This window comes from Acinonyx jubatus, chromosome B4 (assembly GCF_027475565.1).
Source record: "Acinonyx jubatus isolate Ajub_Pintada_27869175 chromosome B4, VMU_Ajub_asm_v1.0, whole genome shotgun sequence".
Classification (NCBI taxonomy): domain Eukaryota; kingdom Metazoa; phylum Chordata; class Mammalia; order Carnivora; family Felidae; genus Acinonyx; species Acinonyx jubatus.
The window spans coordinates 34,154,976-34,167,088 of record NC_069387.1 but is presented as its reverse complement, the minus strand read 5'-3'; the positions used below and the strand labels follow the sequence as shown (position 1 = coordinate 34,167,088).

Genomic DNA, 12,113 nt, shown 5'->3' with positions numbered 1-12,113 from the left:
ATTTGTCACATCCCTTCCAGATTCAAATAAATGTTTTTAGCCGATCATTTGGAACTTACAACATATTTCCCAAAGAAGTGGTTATGAAACAGTGGTTAGTTTCCCAGATTATCCTCCAGGAATCTATAAAGATTCCATCAAAACTGAAATTAGTGCATATTTGCAATGAGAAATATAAATGTTTTTTTCGCAACATTAATGAATTAGCAAAACAGATTAGCCAAACTAATTATTGTGGGGTTTTTAAAATGGAAAACATTTAATTAGAAGAGGATATGGAACTGAAGGCTGTGGCAAATGTAAAAGACTATTACTTCTTGGCACTTTCAAGGTAATCTGAGGTTAATGGCACCAGCTCACAAACAGAAAAGATGCAAGAGAGAGAAAGGGAAAGAAAGTATGAGCTGTGTGTGTTTTTAAGGAAGATGGTACAAACAGTGTTTAGAGGGTGAATGAATGGGCCAGGCTGGAAAAAGCCAGGAATGAGACACCACTCTGAAACTAAGGGAGAACTGATGGAGGGTCAGTGACCAACATATAGGTATAGAGGTCTTAATCTAGACTGTAGGAGATTAGGTCAAAAGTGGGTCCAGAAAGTAAATCAGAGGTAGTGAAGTCCTAGGGGAAAGGTGAGACAAATGTTCAAAGCAGGGTCAAAGACTCAGCCTATCAATTCCAACAGAGGCAGAGGCAGAGGCCTTGGCCTCCAAATGTGAAGCTCTAGTTGGAGTCCAAACTCAAGGAACTCAGAGGCCACACTTTCCATCAGATCAGAGACATAGAAGACTGCTTAGCCCCAGGGCCAGAATTGGTTCCAGACTGTTGGTGAAATTTGGGGTGGGCAAAGAGCACAGTGAGGGGAGGAACGAAGCAAAAAGTACAGAGACTGAACCAAAGTTAGAGGACAGAAAGAAACAGGTCAGGATGGAAGGAAGGAAGGAAGGAAGGAAGGAAGGAAGGAAGGAAGGAAGGAAGGAAGAAAGGAAGGAAGAAAGGAAGGGGAGGGCGTAAAGTTGGTGTGCGGGTCCCTATGAACACTGAGGGGGTCCTCAGAAGAAAAAAAGGCAGCACAGGGAAATAAACGCTAGTAAGAAAAAGGTGCTGAGAGATAGAATGACGACTCTCTAACCACCACCAGGGGGCACCCCCAGTTCCACGACAGTTTTGTTGATTCACAGGACTGGGCAGTGGGGGGGGGGGGGTGGGGGGGGGAGAGGGAAGAGGACAATAGACTAACTTCTACTTGAGGGGGGGTTGTAACCAGTACTCAAACATACTAGAGTAACCACATCATCTCACCTTTCTGCTTCCTGGTACTGTTAACGTTCTAGGCACTATTATTACTTGGCCGGCTAGTAGAGAGGCAAGGTAAAAGGTTAAATAATGATAAAAGATACAGGCAAAAATGAGAAGACAGATGGAGAACCAGGAAAAAGAAGTTGGGGAAAGAAGAGTCAGGATATAATGGATTGGAAATAACATGAAGAAAAGTGGTAACCGTTTAAAAAAAGACAGAAGAAAAAGTGTGGAAAGTCAAACAGGTCTGAGGAAATGAAGAAAGACTGCAGAAGAAAGTCCTGAAAACCTCTAATTCAGGTTATGTGATTAATTCCACAGTGGCTTGTCACCCTTTTCACATTTCATCTATTAATAGGATATCTACAGAGGAGCTGTGCTTTATAAACACACTAAAATGTAGCCTTTGCTTTTGGGGAGCACTTAGATATATGCTCATTTTTGTCAAAGATGAAAGCATATAGTAGAATTTGGGTGGGAATTTTAAATCATTAGGTAGTTCCAGGTAATAAAAGAACAAACCTATGTAACTTTTGGGCTGTTTCTATGACAAGAGAGGGAGTGGGGGAGCCAGTGTTAGAAGTATTTTGACTCATAAAAGATACAATGAAATATATTTTAAGAATTTGGGGTTTTTTTCTTAATGCTTCCTGATAAAAACACAGCAGGTTATTAAACTGACCAGGAAAAGTGAGGGAGAAGTGGAGGAGAGATTCCAGATAGCCCACACCAAATTCTATTACATCAAGTGTTCATCATTTTTCTCCAGGTTTTACACTGCTCAAGATGGAGGAGAATCTTTGATTTAACCACCGTACATTGTATGACTGTGCCTGTCATTCAAGATATACTTGACTACTTTTGGGGAAGCATCAGGGGTAGTGTTCCCTAACTGAGAGGTGGATACAGAACCCAGCTAAGGCCCTCGCAGACCGAGGAGAATGCCGTACTAAAATACGTAAATTGCAATGACCAATACAAATATATAGGCATTCACTGTAGTTTTTCCACACTTCCGGTCTGTTTGTGAGGTGTTTTTTTTTTTTTTTCTTCCTTCGGGCTTAGCAGAATTCTAATGTACTATAGAATTTAGTATCTCTGAAGCACATGCCTCAACACCCTCCTCCCTAAGTACATTCCCTTAGCCTTGTTGTGCAGATCTCCAACCCACCAGAGTACACTCCTCAGACTATCTCCCATTTCCCAACCCCGCCCCCCACCCCCCACCCCCCGGCCCCCCAGCTTTCTAACTACATTGTGCTCACTCTTCCAGGCAGCTATTCCGCAGCCAGGGCAATTGCTGAGCTCCAAGATTGTCTTCTCTAGGGCGGTCACACGTGTCCATTCCCTGGGGTGGGCGGCCGGGGGGGGGGGGGTTGTGGCTCTCCGCTCACGGTCGCTGATTGGTGCCTCCCCCTACCCCACCCTTCCCGCCGCACTCCTGCCTCCATCATACTTGGTTCCAGCTTAACCAGCCCCACCACCTTCTTTTCTTGGAGAAAAGAGCCACTTCAGAGCTCCTTGAAACACCGTTCTTGGATGGAATAAAAGTGAGAACAGGTGGAAATCACTTTATTTCTCTAGGCCTCATATTTCTGGAGTGCACAACCCACTGGTTCTCTGGTGCTATTACCAGCACCAATAATAACTGAACTCTCACACGTGCGTATTTCTTGATCTAGCCCCTACCGAAAGCACCACCCAGCGGGCCCTTTAAAAGGACGCGACCACTAAGGCCACGTGGGGGGGTGGGAAAGACCCTTATTGTCCTCATTGATCAAAGTCATTAAACTTCTCAGTCCCAAACACCTGGAAAACGGAGTGAGTATCATGGCAGTTCATGAGGTGCACCATGCTCGCTTCAAGTCACACTCCTCTTTTTTCTTGGGGTGCTCAGTTCCCTCTCCCCTCCCCCTCTCTTCCAGTGCAGCTGTCCGGACTGGGGGTGGGGAGTGGGGGCGGGGGTTGTTGTTGTGGTGAGGGCAGCCCCGCCCCCTCCTCGTGGGCGGCCCCTCCCCCAGGCCCTCTGTTCGGCCCCCTCCCCCCGCCCCCCCAGCCCCATCTGTTTTCCCCAGCGGTGAGATGATTATATTGTATGGTACTGGGGGCGGCCGCAGCCGCAGGATGGGGCGAGCGCGCGGACCCCGTCGGCAGCCGGAGCAGCAGCCACCTCAGTAACTCGGGCCCTCTAGCCGCCGCCCCCCGCCCGGGTCGCCCGCCCTCAGCTCATGCACTCGCCGAGCGGCGGCAGCAGCGGGAGTAGCAGCCGCCGCCGCCGCCACCCCCGCCCGAGGAGCTAAGGCGCTGCGCCGCGGCGGGAGTCCGAGGCGGGCGGGCGAGCGAGCGGTGCGCGGGCAGCGTGGGGCCGCCGAGGCGCGCTTGGGGTTCGGGGCCGCAGCCACCGCCGCGCCTGGGAGATGTGCCCGGAGGAGGGCGGCGCGGCCGGGCTGGGCGAGCTCCGCTCCTGGTGGGAAGTCCCGGCCATCGCGCACTTCTGCTCGCTCTTTCGCACCGCGTTCCGCCTGCCTGACTTTGAGATCGAGGTGAGTGGCCGCGAGGAGCGGGCGAGGTGGCGCACCCCGCGTCCCTTTCTCCCCTGCCCCCTCGGGAGTCCCGAAACACCGTGCGGGAGGGAGCGGGGCACGCGGAGACTTTGGCCGGTAGTCCGCAACCGGAGGAAGGGCTCGGAGGTGGGGGCACGAGGCGCGCCAGGGCCGGAGCGCGGCCGGGGGCCGCGCCAGGCTCCCCAGGGGACGCCAAGTGCCGGCGTCCGGGCTCGGGACGTTCGCTCGTGGCCGCCGTGCCCACCCGCGCCTTCCGGGATTTGGCGAAGCGGGCGGCGAGGGGGCGGGGGCGGAGTGCGCTTTTGTGGGAGCGGGACCCGGTCGGCTCTCCCGGGACTTCTCGGGCTGGAGGCTGAGTGTGTGGGGAGAGTGCGTGCGCGCGCTCCCTGCCCGGTGCCATTGAAGCGGCGAGCCAGCTGCTCCGGGCGGGGACGGGGTTGCGGGCTGGATTAACTCCGACCGGGCGGGGAGGCGGCCTGCGGTCGGTTGGGGGAGGGGTCTGTCGTGCCGGGGAGAGGCTCGCCCTCACTTCGGCGGGCGCGTGGAGGGGCAGTCGCACTTTGCAGACTGCCGGAGGCCCGCGACTCTCGGGGCGCTTTGGGTTAACTTCGGGCAGGCGGAGATGGGGGCCCGGGCTCGGGGGCGCGCTCTCCTCCGGGGAGCCGCCCGGCGCTCAGCCCTTGCCCAGAGCTCCGAGGCTGCGGAGAGAAAGTTTAGGACTCCGTTATTCTTTAACAGCGCCTTTCCTTTCGGAGCATACAGCCCTCTTTATTCGCGGACCTCGGGAGCTCTTTGAGTTGATTTCGCCACCATTATCCCTCCAGGCGGGCGTGGAGTAAAGGGATGGCTTTTCTGGCCAGGCCGAAGGTGCTTTCAAACCCGAGGCTTTGTGATAACCGGACTAAAATCAGGGGGTCCTAGTAGCAGGGATGGTGGCGGGAGTGTGAGGAATGGAATGTATTCGATGGCCCCGACGAGCAACTAGCCCTAGCAGCATCCATCCTTCTTTCTTTTATTTTTATTTTTGGAAGGGGGTGTGAATATTTGATTGGTTAGCAGGTTGAATTGCCTGTCCTCCTATGGCAGTATATATGTATTCACTTAATCACCTTTAGCCTTGGACAAAGGTAAATGGAAACTGTTGGTCAGTTTTTCTTTTCAGCTCTGCCAATGAGTTCGCCAATGGAGTAATCAAAATAAGAATTAACTCTTTAGGAAGAGCAAATCGTTGTTGCCTCCCCACCCCCACCTATCCTACTTTCTGCCATTTTCAGATTGATTTTAATTCGTTTAATCTTGAGGATTTTTGCCTTACCTTTATTTTTAGATTCAGTGTTGTTTGCGGAAATATCATTTGCTTCTCATATGAATGAAGTGTTGGGACTTGCTCTTGTTGCAGAGTTAATGAAATTGGAAAATAAAAAGATCAAAAGGGGTACGGTGGGAGAATGAAGCGGAATGTAGGCTGATAAACTAGGACCGCTCACTGGCTTTTGGCGATTCTTAGTTCCCGAGGCTAATTAAAACAATGTGATTAAATCGTAGGCTTCTGTTTTTAGGAAGATGTAATAACTTGGGCATTTTAGATAGCATCATAGCGTTTGTTTTCAAAGTTTGAACGTTATTGTAGCAAGCATGACTTTCACTAAAAATTTTAGTAGGGTTAAGTGTTTGAAGAAGAGAAACAAGGCCACAAAAATGAAGGATTTGGGAATGCTTAAAGTCCAGAGATGTTTAACAGTTATTCTGATAATCACGTTTTCTTTTAGTTGGCATAAAATCGTGAGTAGTTTAATTACATCCTGCTGCTCAAAATGGTGGCTGTCGTGGAAGGTGTTGCTTGTGACCGACTGTGCCATCTTGGGTGCTGGCAAACTTGCCCCACAGACCATTTTCTTCCTTGCAAGATAATAAAATTGAGGTGATGTTGAATTACAAGTTTAAAGCTTAAGGGCCCAGTCTAAAACTACTGTGGGAAAATTCATCTTTCAGAATCCATATAGTCCCATTTTGTTGATGGAAAAATAGAGGTAACTAATTTTGCCTTAAATTGTTGTGGATAGCTAGAGTAATCTATAAATAACTTGTTTTATATTCTAAGAAATAAACTTATGGATTCTAAGTATTAGCTGGTATAATTCGTAAAGGAAATGTAAGCTGACTAAAGAGGTCAAATTTGTGTGTTTAATAGAAATGAAAAATCATTGTTATAGGGGAATAATTTGGGCTCTTTTAAATGACTGTCTTTTCTTTTGATTGGAGAGGTTCTTGGAAGTGACACTAGAAGTGTATGCTGTGTGAAATACATGAAACACGAATGAATGTTTGAAATCTATATACACGTTTTTTAGAACTATCCATATCTGTTTTTATTAGATGTTCAGTAGATGGATAACAAATGATAGGGACTTTTAACCTCTGCAGTTCTTGTGTAATTCTCTCATGTAAGGTATGTTTTGATACAGTTAATGCAAATGGTGATTTAAAGTTTTCAGCAGTTATCAGAAATAAAATTAGCCTTTTTTTTTTTTGGCTTCTAACAAATTTGACTCAGTGATGGTGCAGAACTCACTGAAAACATCAATTTTAGTTCAAGTGTAAAGCAAATTTATTATTTTTCTTAGATGATTTTTTAATTTAACAGTTGATTGTCCTGACGGTTTAAGAAACAACCCCTTGGTTAGAGTGTATGATGTAATGGAAGGCCCTTAAAACAAGCAGACAAAAAACCAATTCTGATGCTGAGTCGTACCTGTTAGGCCAACTGAAAAGGCCCTACCATCTTTAATTTACTGTAGCTTTAAAAGGTAAAAATGATGAATAATACCAAGTGGTAGAAATTGTATATCAGCTTTTTTAGGAAATCAGTTTTCAGCTATGGGGAAAGATCTTGTTTTACCCTTGACCACTAAGCTGAACTAGATTTATAGAAACTTTAGGTAGTAGAATTAGAATCCTCAAGGACGTGGCTTCTATTTACCTAGAGTGAAGTAATCTCTTAGATAGGTGAAGGGCTGGGAGGATTCATGATGCAATTCTGCAACCTCCCACTCATAGAACCCGTCCCCAAAACATGGATAGTTTTATTTTTGCTTATAAAAAAGTCCTTTTACTCTGTTAATCAACCTTGAATGTACAGGGATTCTGTAATCATCAGATGGAAAATCTGTGAATGTATGGATAATGTTTCAAGTTCAAAATTTCTGGTGTTAAAAATAATGCAGATATTATATAAAACTTGAAAATTATAGCACACTGTAGGTAAGAGAATTAAAATCACCCATAATTCCTCCACTCAGAGATAAAAGCTGTTAACTGTTAACTTTGTATCCCTCCACTCAGGGATAAATGCTATTAATTGTTAACATATTTAGAAATTCCCAAATATGCTCACAATGTATTTGTGCCTTAGATTAGGTATTTTTATTTTTCAGATGAAGAGATTGAGGTATAGCTGGGTAACAATAGGTTAATGACACTGAATTCTGTAGTTGGTGTTACGGAAGCACACCTACTACTAGGTGCTTAACTTAGAACTGGGAGATTGCCAAAGAAGCTCCTAACTCACCTCCTTTGCATCAGAAGATTATCTGTTAATAGTTCAGAACCACTTCATTTAAATCAAGTATTTTACAATTGTTTAGCATTCCAGTGGGTTAAGTTGGTTAAGTTTTGTCTTGATTTGAGAAATGAAGAATTGTGACTTGACCATTTAATGATAATTTAAAGCTAATTTTTTTCTTCCCTACCAGGTGTTCTTTATGGTGACTATAGGGGTCTTGATCAAAGTAAGGGAAGGGAATATAGAATCATTTTCAGCAGTTTGGTCTGGAGTTAATAGTGATGGGTGTGGGGTTGGGGGCGAAAATCCCATCACAAACATTTTGGGAATATTTTCCTCTAGAGAAGAGAGCATGGTGCCTCTAGGTGGCTCTTTGAAAATGGGCATGTAGAATTATCTGAATGGTTTGTATATTAGCAACATGGTAAAAATAATCTGTTTGTCCCATCTACTTTTTCCCTGAGCTGCTTGCTGTTGGGTACAGAAGCCTTTGCCTTCTTTGGTTGTATGATAGATAAAGTCCCTCACCTAATGGGCATGATGACCTGGGGTCACTATCTTTAATTCAGATTCCTGAGTTCCACTCTTCGTGTTTCCTTAATCAAGGGCACCATGGCATGAATTATTTTTATTTTTTTAAATTTCTTATATTTTTAAGTAATCTCTACACCCAACGAGGGGCTTGAATTTGGGACTGTCAAAAAACGAGAGTCGCGTGCTCTACTGAGCCAGGCAGGCTCCCCAAGGCATAAATTATTATTAAGCATAGAAAATAAATAATTAGAATTGCTGAGAGTAACTTATTAGTATAAACCAGTCATATCAGCAGTTCCTTAAGCCTGGGCCCATCGTTGGGCTACAGGAGATTTTGTGTTGGTATACATATGTGTACTTTGCTGGAGGAGAAGGCCTGTCACTTTCATCAAATTCTGAAAGAGGTCCCCAACCATACAAAGGTTGAAAAGCCCTGAACTAGATGAAAGAATAAGTAAACCTTGAATAAGGGAGCCAGAAACCTAGTTTTAGGACATAAGATGCCTTGCACTAGGAGTTAGAAACTTGAATTCTTACTCTAATGGTGCCACTTACTAGCTTTTTGACCTTGGGCAGGTCAGAATAGCTTAATGATAAATGACACTTATATACTACTTGGTACATTTTCTAAATGTTTTTTCACTTATTTATTTTAGTAAGCTCTACACCCAACCTATAGTTTGGACTCACAACCCTGAAATCAGCAGTCACATGCTTTACCAACTGAGTCAGCCAGCTGCCTTCAAATGTTCTCATTTAATCCTTGGCTTGCTTGCTTGCTTGCTTGCTTTTTTTATTAAAAAAAAAACAACAACTTTTTTTTAATGTTTTCATTTATTTTTGGGAGAGAGACTGAGCACGAGCAGGGGAGGGGCAGAGAGAGAGGGAGACACAGAATCCAAAGCAGGCTCCAGACTCTGAGCTGTCAGCACAGAGCCCGATGCGGGGCTCGAACTTGTGAACCGCGAGATCATGACCTCAGCCGAAGTCAGATGCTTAACCGACTGAGCCACCCAGGCACCCCAGCTGGCTTGCTTTCTTTATAAAATGTTTATAAATATATTTTATAAATTTTTTAAAGTTTTGCTTATTCTGAAAGAGAGTGTGCTCATGAGCAGAGGAGGGGCAGAGAGAGAAGGAGAGAGAGAATCTCAAGCAGGTTGTATGCTGACATCAGGGAGCCCAGTGTGGGACTCGAACTTGTGAACTGTGAGATCATGACCTGAACCAAAATCCAGAGTGGGAGGCTTAATGAACTAAGCCACCCAGGTGCCTCATTCCTTGGCTATCTTTAACCATCACTATGAGATAGGAGTTACCCTTATTTTATTTTATTTTTAAAGTTTATTTATTTTGAGAGAGGGCATGCATATGAGCTGGAAAGGTGCAGAGAGGGAGAGAGAGAATCGCAAGCAGGCTCCTGTCTGTAAGCACAGAGCCTGATGTAGGGCTCCATCTCAGGAGCCATCAGATCATGACCTGAGGGGAGAGATCAAGAGTCAGACACTTAACCAACTGAGCCACCCAAGTGTCCCGTTACCATGAGAGGCTGAGTTGCTTGCAGACCGACTCTCACCTGGATTAGGTTCTTTCATAACAAATTCTGTGCTGTTGCTACATCATTCTTTATATTTCATTATGTAAAATGAAGGGCTATACCTGTAAGTGATGGCTGGGCTTCCATAGTACAAATCTTGAGTTCTTTGATTCTTAATAATGTGGGGTACAGAAGATACTTGTAAAACTTCTGCTCAAGTAAGTACAGAGTCAAGTTCGTGATTTCATTTCTTTCAGCAGGTATTTATTGAGCATCTATGTGCTAGGCACAGTGTATTAGATAATGGAGGTACAGATCTGAACGTAACACAAAAATACCTATCCTCTTTCCATTAGAAGGAGACAGACAGTAAATGAATTGGTATAGTATGTCAGAGGTTAGTTAAGAAACAAAGCAGTATGGAGGTATAGGGAGGCCCAGTTGAGGGAGTGGGTTGTAATTTAAAATAGGTTGGTTAGTATGGCCTCACTCAAGAAGATGACATTTGAGCAGGACTGAAGGAGATAAGTGATTTAAAATGCTTTAAAAATTTGTATTTTGTGACACTGTTCTATTTAACGTAAGATACCAGATGATAAATATTTTCTGAAGATTCAAAAATCTGTTCCTCCTCTGAGGAATAAAGCCCAAAAACAGATGTGAATTACAGAGTGGCAAATCTTTATGCAGTTTGAAATCCTGAAAGAGGAGAATGTTCTGTCAGAGCAGGTCTGTCTCCAAAAGTGAAGGACGCCTGGCTGGCTCATTCAGTAGAGCATGCGACTCTTGGTCTTGGGGTTGTGAGTTCCAGCCCCACATTGAGTGTGGAGATTACTTAAAAATTTATCTCTTTCCAGACGTGAAAGAGATTCCCTTTCTGCTTATTTTGAGGGGGTGGGGGGCGTCTTTTTTTGCCAACCATGTGAAGCTTCAAAGGGGTAGTTGGGAGCTTCTGCAGTTGCAGAAAGGCCAATACCCTCTCATCTCTGAAGGACAGCCTGTGTTACCATCTGGCTGGCTTTATGACGGAAGTTCAGTACGGTGTTGCTTAATTTTCTGGAACATAGTTAGGATAGCTGAAAATACACTTTGGCACCATTTGGTACAGCGGACAGTCTGCCCTTTGATCAGGAGAGGCTGGGCTGGAGTCTTGCTGTGTGTTAGGAGTCAGAAAGAAGAGCACTGGCACAGTGCTGAGAAACTGCAAGTGCAGAGGCTGATTTTGGTACAAATTCAAGTGTGGACAGAGTCGAGGGGGACAGAACCACACAGCTTCCAAACTATGTGGTTTTATAGCTAGTCGATGTGATCGAACATAGTCTCGGAAGGGATCAAGCAGAAAGTCAGAAACCTGGATCGTGGGCCTGTCTTTGTCATTAACTTGAGTTAGGATCTCAGGCAGATTTTTGGTTTCAGATGCTCCATACATATAATGGGAATTTTAGACTAGATGATTCTTAGGTTTTTCCTAGGTCTTAAGTTCTGTCATTCTAGGAGTGTTTCTCACACGCATAGCACTATTAATTGATCCAGAAAATCACCGACCTCACTTGTTAGGATCAGGGTTGTGACCTGTGTTAGGATCCATGTTTTACAAATTAATTTTGTACCAGATGAAAGCCGCAAACCTGTACTTCATGTGTTTGTGAATTATATGAACTTCTTTTTCTGTGGAAATCTTGTCTGCAGTCATGTTACTTTGAAAGTAGCTTTTAGGGCTTGATGAGTAGTTAAGATTTTGTATTTTGAGACCAGAAGGAATTCTGGAGGATGAAGATCTTCAGTTATGTTATTTTCCCTTCATTTTTGTTATATTTAACAGCATTCATGCTTTGAACTTTGAATGAGATCCAGTTAGAGCTTTTAGGCATGTGGCTCGCTTTTCATTTGATACTGAAATCTTTCTAGATAACTGTGTCGTCGTCCTCTATGTTCATATTTCAGTAGATATTGTTCCTTGGATGCTTTTATTATACTTCTTTACATTAGCCTCTAACCAATATTAATTTATATTGGAACGCTTTGGAGAAGTCTTTCAGTAATTCTTACAATTCTTACAATTCTTACAATTGTTAGATAGTATTGAGCTCAGGATTCCGTGGGTTTCTTTAATGCTTGAGGTTTCTCAGCTCAGCACTCTTGATATTTTGGGCTAGATAAGTCTTTGTTGTGGAAAGCTGTCATTTGCATTTTAAGCTGTTTAGAGGCATCTCTGGCTTCTACCCTCTAGGTGCCAGTTGCATCCCCAGTCATGACAAAATTGTTCTCCAGACATTGCCAACTATCTCCTGGGGGCCCAAATCGCCACATTTGTGATTTACTGCTTTAAGGTATAATGAGGGAAGACTTGTTCAGTGTAGGTCATTGTATAAAAGGTACACTGTGAAGAGGGTAAGTTTTTCTTTCTGATGCTAATTTTTTCCCCTAAACGCAAATCTTCAGTATATTTGTATATAAAAATTGAAGGAAGTTAAAGTTGTTCTCAGATATGCATGTCAGTAGTAATTGCACTTGTCAGAAAACTAGGAAGCAGATGTTTTGTTACTATTATTTTCTCTTTCCTGGAGTCATTTAAGGGAAGAAGTGGTTTGGGGGCAATAGAGAGGGCATTGTGGGGCTA

General features: G+C 44.4%; 1 protein-coding gene across 5 annotated transcripts in view; it reads left to right on the top strand.

Moving 5' to 3' along the window:
* Window positions 1-3,361: 3,361 nt before the first annotated feature.
* LOC106965477 (chromatin remodeling regulator CECR2) overlaps window positions 3,362-12,113 on the top strand; it is a 180,552-nt gene continuing 171,800 nt past the window's right edge. For all 5 annotated transcript variants that reach the window (XM_027073896.2, XM_053225571.1, XM_027073897.2 and 2 more), the window contains exon 1: window positions 3,362-3,839. In XM_027073896.2, coding sequence (XP_026929697.2) covers window positions 3,714-3,839 — 126 coding nt within the window. In that variant the 5' untranslated portion in view covers window positions 3,362-3,713. The remainder of the gene's footprint in view (window positions 3,840-12,113) is intronic.